Below are 17,167 nucleotides of genomic sequence, written 5' to 3'. Positions count from 1 at the left end.
TCATGAGACTACATTCTGGCCAAGGGAATGAAGCTGAAAATGTTGTGTGACAGGCAGCACTCAGGAATGTGCTTTAAGATAAAGCCAGCATGTACTCTTTGTCCCTTCAAGCCTAGTGTGACTTGATAAGCTAGAAATAGGCTAGGTCTCTAAAATACTCTTGATAGAACAGAGCTACCATACTAGCCCCAGACTTTTACGTGACAGAGAAGTAATAAAAATAACAATAATAATAATAGCAGCAGCAGATACATTTACATAGCCTTACAATGTGTGAGGCATTCTTCTAAGCTCTTAATAAATGTTAATTAATTCAATAATTACAACAATCCTATAAAGTAGGTCATATTATTACTTTGTTTTTTAGAAAATGTGACGCAGAGGAGTAACTGGCCCAAGGACAAACAGTTTTTAAGCTACTATTATTTAAGGGTTTCTATTAATTGCAGCTGAACTTAAACCCAATTAATATGCCCTTAGAAAAGAAGGTAAAACAATTTTTATGTGGGGTTGATATCCAAGGTCTGACTGCAAATCCCACTTTCTTTGATGGATCCCCCCCAGAAATAGGTCAGGCTGCTCTAGAGTCTCTTTCTACCTCCTTTTACTCATGTCCAGAGACACAGGAGCAAGCATGGTCTGCTCAGAGAATCAAACAGCAAAACTTGACTTATAGAAGACAAGTATCTTGGTCCCTTTCCAAGTTGGTTTTGGTTTTAGATATTTAAGCTGACCAGTGGAAACATCACCAAGTAAACCAGTTTCAGAATTATGATCACTAATCATCTACTATTTATTACATATCTACCAGATAAGTCTTGCATTGAGGTCTTTAGTTTAAAATATCTAATATCCCTATATGTTTAACAGACAATTCTATTAGAAAAAACAAAACAAAATATTAAGACGATTTTTTAAAAACTTACCTTGATCATTCTGGATAGGTCACCAGCATCTGCTAGTTCCAAAACTATGTTTAGTTCATTATCTTCAATGAATGATGCATAATATTTTATTACATTTGGATGGTTGAGTTGCTGAGAAAATAAAACAGGCATCAGAAAGTTTTCTTACTGTAAATTTCTAAGAGTCACTTACAGTTTTGTAACTTAAGAACAAACTTAACTGTATTTTTTAAATTATAGAAATCTTAACATGACAGTATATTTTTCTTTAATGAATTTTGAAACAAATACTACAATTATTAAAAGTAAAAGGTATAATTTCACCTTAATATTATTAGAAATAATATATTTTACATTTAAATCTTAATTTAAAAGTACTGCTAAGCCCAATAAGTATATCAACAGATGCAAGAAGTAAATGACAGAATTAGGTCACCAACTGCTAAAAATTACACCCTCAAAATGAGAACTTTCATTTAGGAACACTCAATGATAAAGTAGCCCTTTTTACTCCTATTTAGAAGTTATGGCTGGTCCTAGAATAACTCCAGCTAGCAGACAAAACACAGCTGGTATCTACTATACTATATCTAACTATTGCTTTTATATCAAATAATATACAGGACTTATTTATGTGAGCCAATTCATAAAATCATCCCTAAGAAAAATTTTACCTTGTAGAAATACATGTATCAGTCCCTACTCATTTACAGTCCTTTTGTTCAATCTTTAAACACATTAATATGAGATGCATTGTTTCTCTGAGAAATTATGCAGAAAGTATGGGTGACTTTCTTCTTTCTACTTAAAGTTTTCTCCGCAAATTTTCTATGATGACGTGCTATTTCTACAGTAAAAGTTCACATATATTTAAGCCAGCTACTTCATGTGCCAAGAAATAACTACAACTAACAAAATAGTCAGAAAACATTGCTTTGACCTTACTTTTTTCCTTTTTGCATAAATCTGGTTCATTTTAGGCACTAACACAAATGGATGGCATAAAAAAACACCCAAATCTTAACTAAAAGTTAAAAATACAACATAAGCCACAGCATTTCTCAAAAGAAACTTCACTATAAACGAATCAGTGCAGAAATAATTGAGGTCTCAGTCATATTTTTAGTAGATGAGAAACTAAAAAGCTAATTCCTGGCATACTCTTTAGATGCACTCTGTCTAAGTCTGGAAAAAGGTTTTGAAACATTAGAAAATGCATGTGAACCATTTCAATATAATACATGTTGAGATAATACTAATTTGCATTTATATTACTTAACCTTTAGAATATATCTTGTTGGGGTGGTCAAGAAAAAAATTTTTTCAATGTTTTATGCCCGTTTTATCTATTTCCTAGTTTGAAATGAGAAAAAAAAAGCTGGTCCTACCAAATGTTCTGATTATATTATTTAACAATAAATCCAAAAAATAACTATATTCTTCAATATACTGAAATTCAACCTTACATAATATTACTTGAAAATCAGTGTAGTGTAAGTCTTAAAAACCTTTTTGTGTTTACGTGTGATATTTTAGTAAATCACTTTTATCACAATGTTATGTTCAAAAGAGTCAATAGTTCATTAATTACCTTAAGAAGATCTATTTCTTTGATGCAATCAGCACGTGCTTTGGCATCCATTAAATCAAATATCTAAAAATAGAACCCAGAATTATTTAATGAAATAATAACCTGTGGTTCAAGCTATCATGTAAATTCATTTTAATACTCTACATGTAATTATATGTACACTAAGGAATTTTCTTTCCGATTAGCTTTTATTTATTATAGAGGTCTGCAGGTATCTTACGTTACCAACAACACTTACATTTTCAGCAGTCAGTATTTAAAAAATGGATAAAGAGAACAGTTAGATATCCCTTGACACTAAGGTCTTAAGTTCCAAAGAACAAAATTAAAGTTGTGATTATTAAGATGATAAAGTAATAGCTAATACATGTTGAGCAATTAATATATGCTAAATGTACTGCACAACCTTATGAGGATGATAATAGTAGTATTCCCATTTTACAGATGAAGAAGAGAAGCTTTAGAAAGCTAAGGAGACTGACAAAAGGTCACATAGCTAATCAACAGAGCAAGCAGAATTCATTCTTAGAATTATCCGTCTAGAACCCAAGCAGTGAACTATTAATCTGTTCCATCAAATCATGTCTAAAAGGTCTGATGTATGCATTTTTGACAAGGGTGCTATCATTTCAAGGGGGTGAAATTTGGTTCTTTGAGGAGAAGGGTAACAAAATTTTACTCTATTAAGTATAAAGTGTAGATACACATACAGTATTGCACATAAACAGATGTATTTGTGGAATTAAAATTTCATGGGTAGAGGTAATTGGGAAGAAATGCCTAAAAAAGCAGTTTGAAGGGAAGATAATGAAGTAAGGGTTGAAAAATATTAACCTACCATTAAAAACATAAAAATAAAAAATACAATCAAAAAGGTATTTCATGTGTCTCTGAAAACACAAATCTCTCAAGGTTCTAAGTGTGTGGAAAATAACATTTAAAAAAGCAATATCTTAGAGACTGGAAAAAAAAAATCTAAGTCAGTACTGCAAGGTGATTAAAACTCTAGTGACATAACAAATTTTAAAAAATGACATTTTTAGTAATCAGCTTGATCAAGTCTTCCTGATTCAGCCAGCTAACATTCCAAGAAAAGGTACGATGTCAAAGGAGTGGCAGAATCCAAGTCTTTTTAATTAGAGAAGTAGTTATTAGACACCAGCAGAGAGGGCTGGCCTCTTTACACATGATGCTTTGAAATTCATTGCAATCTTATAAGATAGGTAGTACTGGCCACAATAACAAAATGAGGATTGAGGCTCAAAAATATTAAATAATATGCTTATGATCATAAAACTAGTAAATGACAGAATCTTGAAGCCAGGTTGTTCTAGCTCCACAGTCAGTGTTTTCTCAATGAGCCAGGCTGTCATGAAGTGTAATGCATACACAACTAGCTAAGAAGTATTAAAATACATGTGTGTACAAAATGTAGCATTAGAGACCTAAGGAAGAAATTCCTCCCATGTAGGGAGGGGGCAGCATTAGAGGTGAAGCTTGAAAGAATTACAGGGTTCTACCAGACAGAAACAAAAGATATCTAATGCATAAAGGTAAATATGGAATAAGGGTGTATAATTACAGCTTATGAGAGGCAACTTTTTCTAGATATCATTCTTACTATCCAAAGATACACAAAGTTCTAATTTTTCTTAATTTAAAAAAAACCATGAAGATATTAGATAAGATTATAAAGCAAAAATAAAATCCATAAACTCAATGCCTTAAAGAATTTTAGCTTTGGCTCAGTCCCTTTTATTTCTTGTACAAATGCATGTGCTTTTACATAGTGAAAATAGCAGTATATAAAATGATATACAGGCTGCGCATAGTGGCTCACACCTGTAATCCCAGCACTTAGGGAGGCCAAGGCTGGCGGATCACGAGGTCAGCAGATCGAGACCATCCCGGCTAATATGGTGAAAATCCATCTTTACTAAAAATACAAAAAAAAAAAATTAGCTGGGCGGGGTGGCTGGCGCCTATGGTCCCAGCTACTCTGGAGGCTGAGGCAGGAGAATGACGTGAACCCGGGAGGCAGAGCTTGCAGTGAGCTGAGATTGCACCACTGCACTCCAGCCTGGGTGACAGAGTGAGTCTGCGTCTCAAAAAAAATTAAAAATAAAAATAAAATAAAATAAAAAATAAAACTATATATATGCTTTTTCACCAACATTATTTTGGTTCTACTACTTCTAATGAAAACTTCAAGTATCAAATTTACGTTCTGCAACTTTTAATGTAAAATAGTTGAGCACTGCATACTGTTTAAGATTTGAAAAAATATAAAGCCTTAACTTAGTTAATGGTTTACAAAAAGAGACAGACTAGATTACATCAAGGTTTCTCCCACTTAATCAAATAACAGAAGAAGAAATATGTATGCCAGTACATACATTGAAGAGAGTTAACTTGTTTCTCCATTAGCAGTAATTCTAACCATGTCAGCCACAGTGAACTCATGTTAACTACCATGATTTCAGAATGGAACAGAATGCAACACAATGAAACAACAGCAAGGAAAGGAAAAGGGGCTGGGGTTGGTGGGGGAAGGAAAGGACTATGAGTGGCAAATCACTATCATGAAGTTCACATAAAACTATCTAGTGAGACATGTTTTGGCAAACATTAAGCTGTTGTATACATCAAGTTTTGACAAAATGAGCAAGATATAAATGGACACCAATAGCAGGGGTTAAAAAAATACCAGTATTAAAGAACATACCATATGACACCATTTATGGAGGAAGGAAAAATCTTGTGGAAATTTTCTCCAAGAGCATCATAGTTTTAACTCTACACACAAATGATTAATATGAATAACCTGATGCTGAGTACAGACAAGCTTAAACTGTTAATGTCCACCCTTTCTACATATAAAAATCCATGCTGAATGCCACCTTACTATCAGATTTTATTACAGCTACAAATAAGAAAACCATCTTGCAGTCCTTTAAGATGCACAGTGTCAGATGCAGAATGCAGACAGCAACACAGAAAATTAACACGCATATTGTAAGTGCTACTTGTTCAAAGTGATGTAAGAACCTTAATGGGGGTGAGTATGGCTGGCTGGAAGGGCTCTCAATAACTGATTTGTATAAGCAGGAATGCGTAATGCCATTCAGAAAAAATATATATATATACACACACACATATATACACACACACATATATATACACATATATATGTAAAATCAAAAGTTCTTGAATTGAAGGAATAAGCTTTACATTTAGCAATTTCACATAGAAATGCCATTCATTCCCCCAAAGGGATTACTATATTAACATGTTAAACAATAAAACAAACACTAATGGAAATAGAAAACTTTGAACTTGGTATTAGTTATAGGTATGAAACACACACACACAGACTACTTGCACTTTAAATCAAAATGGCATGAGAAATAACTGATTCTTGACACATCATGAATGCTGATGCCCTTCTCAGGAAATGCTATTTACAAGGAATTTGAGATAACTCAAAGATATACTGGAAAGCACAAAACTATAAGTATATTAGATCTTGATGGAATTCCTGGTATTTTTGTTTGTTTGTTTTAGGAGACAGAGAAAGAATAATGCCCATACAGTACCAGTAATTAAAATGAAGAAAATCACAAACTTGGAGACATATATGTATCTAATCTCTCAGTAATCAATGTCTCTATGATGTGGAACATTTTCATTTGAATTTTTTTATTACAAAATCACACATGATTTTTTCAGTCAAACAATAGAGAAATATAAAGTTAAAAGTAGATTCTCCTTTTTCCTCATGCATATTCTTAAGAAACAAGTACCAATAAAATCTTAATGTATATCATTTAGCACTTTTGTAAAGTGCTAAAAGCACATGTGTGTAAAAACACACACATCAATCTATATACATAAAATATACATTATAACATTTCTTCTCACAAAAAAAAGTTAACAAGGATATCCAGGAATTGAACTCATCTCTGCAGCAAGCAGACCTAATAGACATCTATAGAACTCTCCACCCCAAATCAACAGAATATACATTCTTCTCAGCACCACATCGTACTTACTCCAAAAGCGACCACGTAATTAGAAGTAAGGCACTCCTCAGCAAATGTACAAGAACAGAAATTATAACAAACTGTCTCTCAGACCACAGTGCAATCAAACTAGAACTCAGGACTAAGAAACTCAATCAAAACCGCTCAACTACATGGAAACTGAACAACCTGCTCCTGAATGACTACTGGGTACATAACGAAATGAAGGCAGAAATAAAGATGTTCTTTGAAACCAATGAGAACAAAGATACAACATACCAGAATCTCTGGGACACATTGAAAGCAGTGTGTAGAGGGAAATTTATAGCACTAAATGCCCACAAGAGAAAGCAGGAAAGATCTAAAATTGACACTCTAACATCACAATTAAAAGAACTAGAGAAGCAAGAGCAAACACATTCGAAAGCTAGCAGAAGGCTAGAAATAACTAAGATCAGAGCAGAACTGAAGGAGATAGAGACACAAAAAACTCTCCAAAAAATCAATGAATCCAGGAGTTGGTTTTTTGAAAAGATCAACAAAATTGACAGACCACTATAAAGACTAATAAAGAAGAAAAGAGAGAAGAATCAAATCGACGCAATTAAAAATTATAAAGGGGATATCACCACCGACCCCACAGAAATACAAACTACCATCAGAGAATACTATAAACACCTCTACGCAAATAAACTGGAAAATCTAGAAGAAATGGATAATTTCCTGGACACTTACACTCTTCCAAGACTAAACCAGGAAGAAGTTGAATCCCTGAATAGACCAATAGCAGGCTCTGAAATTGAGGCAATAATTAATAGCCTACCAACCAAAAAAAGTCCAGGACCAGATGGATTCACAGCTGAATTCTACCAGAGGTACAAGGAGGAGTTGGTACCATTCCTTCTGAAACTATTCCAATCAACAGAAAAAGAGGGAATCCTCCCTAACTCATTTTATGAGGCCAACATCATCCTGATGTGGAACATTTTTAAAAAACAAAAGAGGGTGAGTGAGATGAGAATGAATAATTTATGTATGAGTTTTAGGAAACCATAATGAGATACAACATATCAAGATAGAAACATGCTACATAGAAAATCTTTAATTCAAGCTGCAAAAATTAATTTAGAATTACAATTGACTTTTATTTTTAACTGAATTTTCAATAATATCAAAAGTCACTCCTCAAACGCAGGGAGAAATAAGCATTGTTGGCACATCTAAAGCAAAACTAAATTCTGAGTCAAATACACTTAACTGGAAATACAGAAGTATCTTTCTTTTTCTCTTAGCCAACAAGTCAAGACGAAAATAAATAATGAATATTTAGATTACGTGATTCCCAAACAAAGATTCAAAGCTGTCTGATGATTTTATGAGCAAGAAAAAGCAGTATGTCTTGGGTGAAAATATGGACTTTGTAAGAATATTTTGTATATAATATGTACAAACAAGTCTTCAGGAGGCAGCATTTTCACTCAGCTCTACCAAAGTTTCTTCAGGTTTTTAAACTCATTTTATACTTGGTAAGAGCAAGGAATGAGCTATGGTTAGGCAAGTAATGACTGATAAATTCTTGGTATTCTCTGAATCATTTTAAAGGTTTTCTTTTGTCATCTTAAAATTTTGCCAAAATTACTCATAGCTAATGAAACTGAAAAGGTTAACACTAGATTTCTTTAAAAGGAAACAAAATCCTTCAAGTAACTTAACAGAAATATCCCCTTAAAAGGGCATATGTCAAATTGTTAGAAGAAAGACCATTTAAAATGCAGAAAACAAAGTACTCAAAAATATATACTAAGCAAATTTTTTGGTGTTGTTTTTGTTGTTGTCATTTTTGTTTTTTGAGACAGAGTCTTGCTCTGTCTCCAGGCTGGAGTGCGGTGGTGTGATCTCGGCTCACTGTAAACTCCGCCTCCCAGGTTCAAGAGATTCTCCTGTCTCAGCCTCCAAGTAGCTGGGACTACAGGCGTGTGCCACCACACCCAGCTAATTTTTGTATTTTTAGTAGAGATAGGGTTTCACCATGTTGGCCAGGATGGTCTTGATCTCTTGACTTCGTCATCCGCCCGCCTCGGCCTCCCAAAATACTGGGATTACAGGCATGAGTCACCGCGCCCGGCTCTACAGCTGGAACCTTCCTATCACTACTCTTCAGATGACCGACTCCTTATCCTCCACCTCAGCTTAAATTTCACATTTCAGAGAGGCCTTTGCTGCACACTCCATCTAAAATGCTCTCCTCCATCTAGTTTGTCTCTAATAACACAGTATGGTCATTTCCTTTTTGGCTATAATTATTTGATTTATTTTTTGCTATAATTATTTGATTTATTGTCTATTTCCCACACAAAAATGTCGGATTTAATTATTGTGTCCCACTATTGCGTCCCTAGTGTCGAGTACTGTGTCTGCCATATAGCAGTTTAATCCCAAAATGTTAAACATTCCACAAAACTGGAAATCTTCTGTTTCTTATCCGCTTAGAAATGCTTAAGATTGCAAGTACAAGTAATTAAAATTAAAAAGCTTTACTTTTTAAGATAAAAGCCTATTCCACCTTGACAAGTAAAAACTAACATTAATTTACTAAATTGTTCTGTATTTTTTAATGTCATTTATGAATTATTCTTACAAATGCTTAGTTTTCATTTATTCAAATAACAATTGGAAATTGAAAGGAAGTCTATAGAGTAAATGATGAAGTTCATAAAAGCTACAAGATAAATTTGTTAATCACAATGAACACTGAAAAAGAGACTGAATACAGAGCCACAGAGGTTATGAATATATTAAAATCACTCTATATATTACGGAAGTGCTATCATTGTCCACAAATTTCTGATCATATATAATCCTAATTTCTAATTATATGCAAACATGCAGAATCTAAAATTAACATGGGTAAAAAAGTAACTTATTAAAAGAAATTAAAAAGTTATTTGCTTGAAAAATACTTGAAAGCAACTAGCAAACGTAAGTGAATAAAAGGTAAGCATTCAATATCAAAGAATACTTTGGGGAAGACTTTTTGAGATCACCTGAATCAAAATGTGAATCTGAACAATATTATCACTTTATGTTTATTTGTATAAATACATAAAGTTTCTTTTTAGCTTTTCTTCCTAAAAGACTTCTCACTGACAATGGCTGTCACACAGTAAAATAGTGTTATCTAGAAATATAGTTAAGAGCAAGCAAAGAGAAATTAAGCATTAATGAACAAAGGATCAAAATACCTCACGTATTATTTAAAAATGAGAGTAACTATGGTCAAAGAACTAAGAAACAGAGAGACCCAAAATTCACCCTACTGTAACACTATGTCAGACTGATAAAATAAAAACCAACTTCAATCCTATAGCTCTAATCAATGAGCAAAATATAAGAGATTGTATATACCAGATCAAAAAAAGTTTTTGATAATCTTCCAACATAAAGAACGTAAGTTTTGAGAGCCAGCTCACAAACTCTGTGAAGCCTCTTTCCTAAGCTCCTCCTCACACCTGTTCTCTTCAAGGCTGCTCCTATCACAGTGCCTATCTCATTATGTTAGTGGTGTCTTTGTTGTAACCCCACTAGAATCCCATGAGTCTCATTATGTTTATCTTAATTTTCCTAAAGCCTTATCCACCGACCAATAAACACTAGGTGGTCAATAAATACTGGAGGAATGGATTCAATGATCAGCAGGAAGGGAAGCATTAAAGAAGGAGGCAAGAGAGAAAAAGTTGGTACAGAGAATTTCACAATTGTTCTATTAGTTAAGGCACCATCTTATTTTTTTTGCAAATGAACCATGACGGGATACAGGTACATTTTCAAAAAGATTGGTTAATGTTGCCATATACTGTAGGCTCTCAGATCCCTTTATGATTTCCAAGAAGTAACATGCATTTAGCACACACACTCTTCTTTTCCATACAGGTAACAGGCAAACTTGCAGTAAAATGGCCAGAGCTGAGCACATCCTTTGTTAACGGCCCTGAATAAGTGAACTAAACGGAGTGGCACAAAGTAGGGAAGGGTCTTAAAAACTAAGCTGAGGATTCTGGATGTTATCTCATTAAAACTTTGTAAGCAGATAAATGAATGATAAAACCAATAATTTAGCTTATGAACTCAACCGAAGTATTCAAGGAGTCTAGTGGACCTGGGAACGGTAATACAGTTCTTGAGACAAGTAATATAGCCTTAAAATAAAAAGTGGCATGAAAAAATTCAATATGTAATTCTTTAAGGTTTTTTGTAAAGAGTTAGGTTAGCATTCTTCAAAAGGAAAAGCATTGGTCAGCAATATTTTAAATTTTTTTTAATTTTAAGCTGCAGAAATGATTTTTTAAAAAGAAAGAACCATAGGTTTTCCTGATCAGCACAAGTGTAATGCATCACAAGTATCAATAATATGTTTAAAATGCAAATATATTTCTCCTTACAAAGATTTAAGGCACTGCTCCCTCATAAATAAGCAAAGAATATCTTCACAATATCATTTCTCTCTTCTATGAAGCAGTTAGGTTTAAACTAGAAGATGTCACAATATCAACACTAAAGCAGAAAGGAATGGGATAATCCGAAAGAATAAACTTTAACTTCCTGCAGTAATTTGAGGTTTATCACAGCGTAAACAGAGGCAGCTAGAGGGTAATATCCAATTAATACTGAAGGGAAATACAATTGTGCAAATTAACTCACACTTATCCAAATTTCCAATCAATAGAAAAATGCAGCAAGAGCTTTTTTTCTGCTTCCTTCCACCCCTCCTCCATTCTTTCTTTCTATTTCTAATAAGAAGGTTCTGTAATGTAAAAAATAATCACTAGAGACAGAACTGAGCCCTCCTTTCCACACTCAGATTCAGAGAAGGGATCCAAGAGTCCCCAGAGACCTCCAAATGTATCTCAATCCATCCATCCTCCCATCTTGACAACCTGTGGCAGATTGGCAGCTATGTTCTCTCCGCTCTATTCTGTATGTTGAGCTTGAAATGTTATTTTGAAAATAATGTATTTTGAAGATTGTTACTCTACTTGAGAGTCCACAGTGCATCCTCAATTGCCTACAGTTCAAATTCCTCTGCCTGGTTCCAATGCTCACCACAATCTGGGCTCACATTTATAGCCTGGCTTAAGTTCCAATTCCACCAATTCCAACAGCTCAAATTGACATCTCCATTCTGTGAACTCTTATTTAAATCAGGAACCCATGCCACAGGGTTTAACATTAAATTGTTCTAGATAGACTCTTTTTCCCCTGGAGGGCAGGAATAATACCACTAGTTTCTTTTTTATTTCCCTGGGTGCTCAGAAATCATAGTACAAATTTAATACATTTTAAAAATGAATCGAAGAGTTCTTTTGTAAGGGAATAATTGTTCCAAAAGTAATCTCTTTCATAAACACTAATAACTACATTCCATATTGTGTTTTCTTAAGCTCTGAGTGGCATATGAAAACAGAGAAGACTGCAATTCTTATATGCTGCTGGTGAAAACTTACACCAGTGCAACTCTGGAAAACAATTTGGCATTAACTTGCAGTACACATGCATCCCCTGTGGCTCAATCATTTTCATTCTTAAGCACAAACAAGAGAGAAATTCTTGTATGTGTATACTAGGAAAGACATGAGAATATCAGAGAAGCATTGTTTGTAATAGCAAATAACTGTAAACAACTTAAACAGTAATCAACAAGAACAGGGGAATATTATACAGTAGCAAAAAGGATAAACTACAGCACACGCACCAACACAGACTAATTCCTCAAACATGATGCTATCTGAAAAAAAGCAGGCTCTGTGAGTGTGTGTGTATGTGTGTGAGATACATATATAAAACGTGCTTCATTTATGTAAAGTTCAAAAAAAATACAAAAGTAAACAATTTTATTTTAGAAGTTCATACTAGTGTAGGAAAAACTATGAAGAAAAACAAAGGAATGATAAACATTACATTCAGGATATGGTTATCTCTGAGGGAAGGGAGTGGCACACACATGTTGAAAATATTTTTAATATTTATTTCTTAAGCTGGTTTGTGGATACGGGGATATCTCTATTATTATTTACATCTAACACATACACCATATAAAACCTTTTATAAATCATTACTGTTTCATTTTTAAATGTAAATTAAAACTGTTCATCTCTATATTGGCTGTCACAAGTATACTAATCACCTTAAGAAGTTTAAAGAAAAAAAAAAAAAGGACATTTAGATTTCACAGGTCTCTGCAGAAAAAAGATAACAGACTTGCAAAGCAAAATAGGCTGTAGCACGTGTGAAGAATAACTATTACCATAATTGAAAAAGGGAAGTAAAAGTGTATGAGTCACTGTGTGATTTATTGTTTGATGTCATGCACACTGGAAGGCAGAAAGACAAGTACTTTCTAGGCCAGAGGATCTCATTAGGGCAAGTGAAACTTACAGGGCTCTGGCAAGTGAGCATTCCAGGGTAGCTCAGTGGGACTGCAACTCCAGGGTTAGGGAAGGACTTGGAAAGAGGAGCTGGAGCAAGATAAATGAATTCAAGAAGACAGAAAAGGGTCTGGATTACAGAGCAAATCTGATTCCAGAATGACACAAATACAATAAGGGATTTTAAAGTTAGGTATCCATGTTCTAATTTTATCTGCCTCGTTTTTATTTCCAAGTAAATAAAGTTCACTTCATTTTCCTTTCATTTTTTTTGCTGGTATAGTTTAACTTCCATTTACTAACTTTGGGCAGTACATTTTGTGACTCTAGTTTCTGACTACAGTGCCTACAGCTGTAGAACTTCAGTGAGTATTCCACAGCTAGTTAAATGTCCAGGTAGAAGTAATGGTGATAACTCAAATCTGTCTCTTAAAATCTAGAGTTGTGAAAGCTTTTTGAGGTTCAATACCAGCTAAATTTTTAAAGCCTAGAAATAGTGTTAAAACTAATATTTCCATTCTATACTACACTTGATTCTGGCTTTTAAAATACAGCGTTCATTCTTTCCCAGCATTCTCAACTTAAGGCTATCAGTACCCAATCATTCAGGATATACTTTTATCATCTATAATTCACATAGTATAATTTTACATTGATTTACATAATTAAAATCATCTTACCTGCACTTTTTTTAAAGCTACTGGTACTCCATCCAAGAGACAGGCTGCTCTATAAACTTCACTAAATTGTCCGCGACCAATTTTCTTTTCTATTCGAAAGTTGGCTAATGTATTATAGCCCATATCCGGTCGTAAGGCCTTCTGTAATTAAAAATGTCAGAAAAATTTTCAATCACACAATATACACACAATACACACAATCGCTGATCATTTTCATATATGTAGGTGACACCTAGGGTAAGTTTGCAGACATCCATTCACTCAACAACAAATATTTATTGAACTTATGCCAGGCACTGTCCTACACACTGATGATACAGTAGCAGACTAGAGAGACAATAATCCCTGCACCTAAGGAACTTACATTCTAGTGAGGGGAATAAACAAGGAATACATTAGAACATATATATAATATATATTTTTATATATATTATGTGAGATAGGAAAGCCTAAAAAGAAAAAGTTAATTAAATAAGAAGGATACAACATGAACTTTTAGATAGGAACTCCTTAGAACTTGTCTTTAGTTCACAGACTATAAACTTGTCCCACCCAACCTAGTATTTCTCTGATATTTCTTTTCTTTTGCAAAGATCTTTGAGTTGAAATGGACCTTACAAAAATATATAATCATTTAGTCCAAACTGTCAACTAATGCATGAAATACTTAACTTCCTGACAGTTATTTAACTTCTTCAAAGAATATGTCCAGTGGCAAGAAGTTTACTACCGCACTATGCTGGCTGCTAGGGAAATAGAGATGAATGAGATATGATTTCTGTCTCAAATGGCTTAAGTAAATACATAGAAGAGGCTCTTCACTATGCTATGAGAGAAATAATTATAAGATATTGGGGGCAGGGGCACAGTGGCCATCCCCATTTTGAGACAAAACTCAGGTTATAAATTTTACCGATTGTCTTAGTTCTTTTGTTCACTTTTTTGTTCATGGACTCATTCATTCAATATTAAGTTATGGGGTAAACACTAACTGAACATCTACTACAGTCAGACACTGTCTATTGCTAAAGTTGGAATATTACCTTTTACATTCCTGATGGCAATCATTTTAGCATCTCTAGCTATTTAAAATATAACAAAAAAAGCCTATTTTAACTATCACTTGCCCTTATATCTTCTCTTTTTTGGCTAGATGTGCCTGAGCCTTTTCAAGATTCCTGAAGTACTGATGAGCACACTCTTCCATGCCTTTTACCATTCCCCTCACACCCACAGTCCCCTCTGTACTCTCCAAGCCAAACATGACATTCTTGTGGGGCCAGGCTAGTGCACCCTCTAATGAGACTGAATATTTAAGACCTATTAATGCAAAGATGGCACTGGTTCGTGAGCACATTACATTCAGCTTAAACTCTTAGGCCTTCAAAGAAACCTTTGATAATTATGGCTGATGGCCCCATAACCCGGACTTACGCAGAAGGCTATTTTGATATATGGGCCAAACTTTGCATTAACCCCTAGTACATTTTATCTTTTAATTTCACTATATATCTCATGCTAACAAAAACTGTAAAATTCTGCCAAAGAGTCACTATAATTCAAATCCAATGTTTTCTCTTTAAAAAAAGAAGCAATAATTTGTTTTTGTACATTGTTTTCTTCTTCTAGAAGCCCAAAACACCGTCAAGAAAAAGATCATGCTTCCTTTAAAATATGCAAAACAACGAGAGTACAAGAAACGTTTCAAATTTCAAATTCATTTCATAAATATAGAACCATAAGATAATTGTTATAATTACTACAACAATGATAGAAAGTCCCATTTTCGTCCCCACAACTTAGCAGGCACTGTATATCAGGACTTTAAATGCCATCAAATTCAATTCTCTCACCAATCCCATAATGTAGATGTCATCAAACCAAGTGAATGTCTAGTTGATTTCCAAGTATAGCCTATGCCACACTGCCATGTTATTAAGCAAAGTCACCTTTAATATGACCCAATATTACGGGAACCTACATGATGATCCACAGATATTTTCAGTGTTAAGTCTTTTGACGAAAAAAAATAAAAAATAAAGACAAAAATGGAATAGAAATGTGTTAAAAATGAAGATGAAAAAGCATATCACACTAAGAAACATAGAACAAAAATAAAATTATCATATAAAGGGAGATAACTTGCCATGATGTTCATTTGCAAATGGATTTCTTTTCATAGCCATTGAATTTACAATTAAGTGTCAATGTGACAAAATGATATATATGTAACAAAGAAACTCACAAAGTACCACTTCTCAAATATATCCAATGGATATTTGGCTTTTTTTTTTTTTACGTTTTTAACTTTAAATAAAGGTTTTTCTTTCTTTTAAAGGAAACATGTTTTAAATTGTCTATGATTGCCTTATAATTGTTTATACTGACGCACTAGAATAGTTTGTGTCATCTAATAAGTATAAATCCTTCTCTTATACACAGAGATCATTCTTTCACTTAATGAAGATTTGTCAATCTCAACAGCAAAATACAGCTTCATCATTAGAAGGAACACTATCAAACGATTCAGATACTTTAAATTTGACTGGGAATTCCATCTTCTGTCTGCACAATAACTTGACAAATATTAGCGTGAACTGCTAAGGCAGTGTGACAACCGCATGCTGAGAGCAAAGTCTCACTAATGTGTTTTGGCATGCAGGTTTGTAATCACACATTTACATATGCAATGACCTACATTTGCATGTCAGATCACACACTGTCTTGGTTTATTAAGACTGGGCACCTCCCTGTGCTTGGCCGCCAGAGTGGCGAAAGAGGGCCAGAGGGCGGTGTTTTTTGGCAGTTGAGGGATGAACTGCCACCAAGGATTAGGTTGATATGGCCTGAGCATTAGACACTTCATTAGACGTAATCTGTTTAACAGTGGGCAGTGTATGTAAACTTCACAGCCCATTTGCGGCACCTTTTTCCCCCTATGGCCTTTCTTCAAAGGGCAGTGTGGGTGAGTGACAGCTTGTCTCATCTGCTCCCATGTCCTGTCACCCAGTGTAGATGTGGAAAGCTGACATGAGAAGGAGCATAGCTGCACATCTCCAACTACCCTTGGGTCTCTCTGCCACACTGCAATTTGTATAAAAATAAGCTTGTATAAGAGGAGGTCTCCTTTAGCAGATCATCAGGCAGGTAATATATACATACATATATACTTCGGTAGTGATTATAGTATATTGTTGTCAATGCCACACTTCATTTTGCTGAGTTACATTCCACTGTAGGTAGCATTAAATTAGGGGCTTTAAATAAAAAATGGTATCATCAAATGGGTTCCCACTCAAGTAAAGAACTATTTTTAGGAAATAGCTATATTCTCTTTATTGAATGATGTTCTATGTCCCATATGTTTTAAGTTACTGGGAATAAAATAACTCAGCAAAATACTGAGATTCAAATCAGCATGAAATATAAACCAAATAAAATCACTTAAATTGACGTTTTGCTGTTCTCAGTTTGGAGTGTAAACTGAGTCTCAGTTCCTTGAAGTTCCTTAATGACCCAGGTTTTTTTTTTTCTAAGTGGCACAAAA

At 34.1% G+C, this 17,167-nt stretch overlaps 1 protein-coding gene across 5 annotated transcripts in view; it reads right to left on the bottom strand.

The window, feature by feature from the left end:
- NEK7 (NIMA related kinase 7) overlaps window positions 1-17,167 on the bottom strand; it is a 145,974-nt gene that overhangs the window by 51,385 nt on the left and 77,422 nt on the right. For all 5 annotated transcript variants that reach the window (NM_001258200.1, XM_077991365.1, XM_077991366.1 and 2 more), the window contains 3 exon segments: window positions 927-1,037; window positions 2,497-2,559; window positions 13,621-13,761. In NM_001258200.1, the coding sequence (NP_001245129.1) occupies window positions 927-1,037; window positions 2,497-2,559; window positions 13,621-13,761 (315 nt within the window).

This window comes from Macaca mulatta, chromosome 1, assembly GCF_049350105.2.
Source record: "Macaca mulatta isolate MMU2019108-1 chromosome 1, T2T-MMU8v2.0, whole genome shotgun sequence".
Classification (NCBI taxonomy): Eukaryota; Metazoa; Chordata; class Mammalia; order Primates; family Cercopithecidae; genus Macaca; species Macaca mulatta.
Note: the sequence above shows the minus strand (reverse complement) of the source record. Positions and strands in the feature narration are given on the sequence as shown.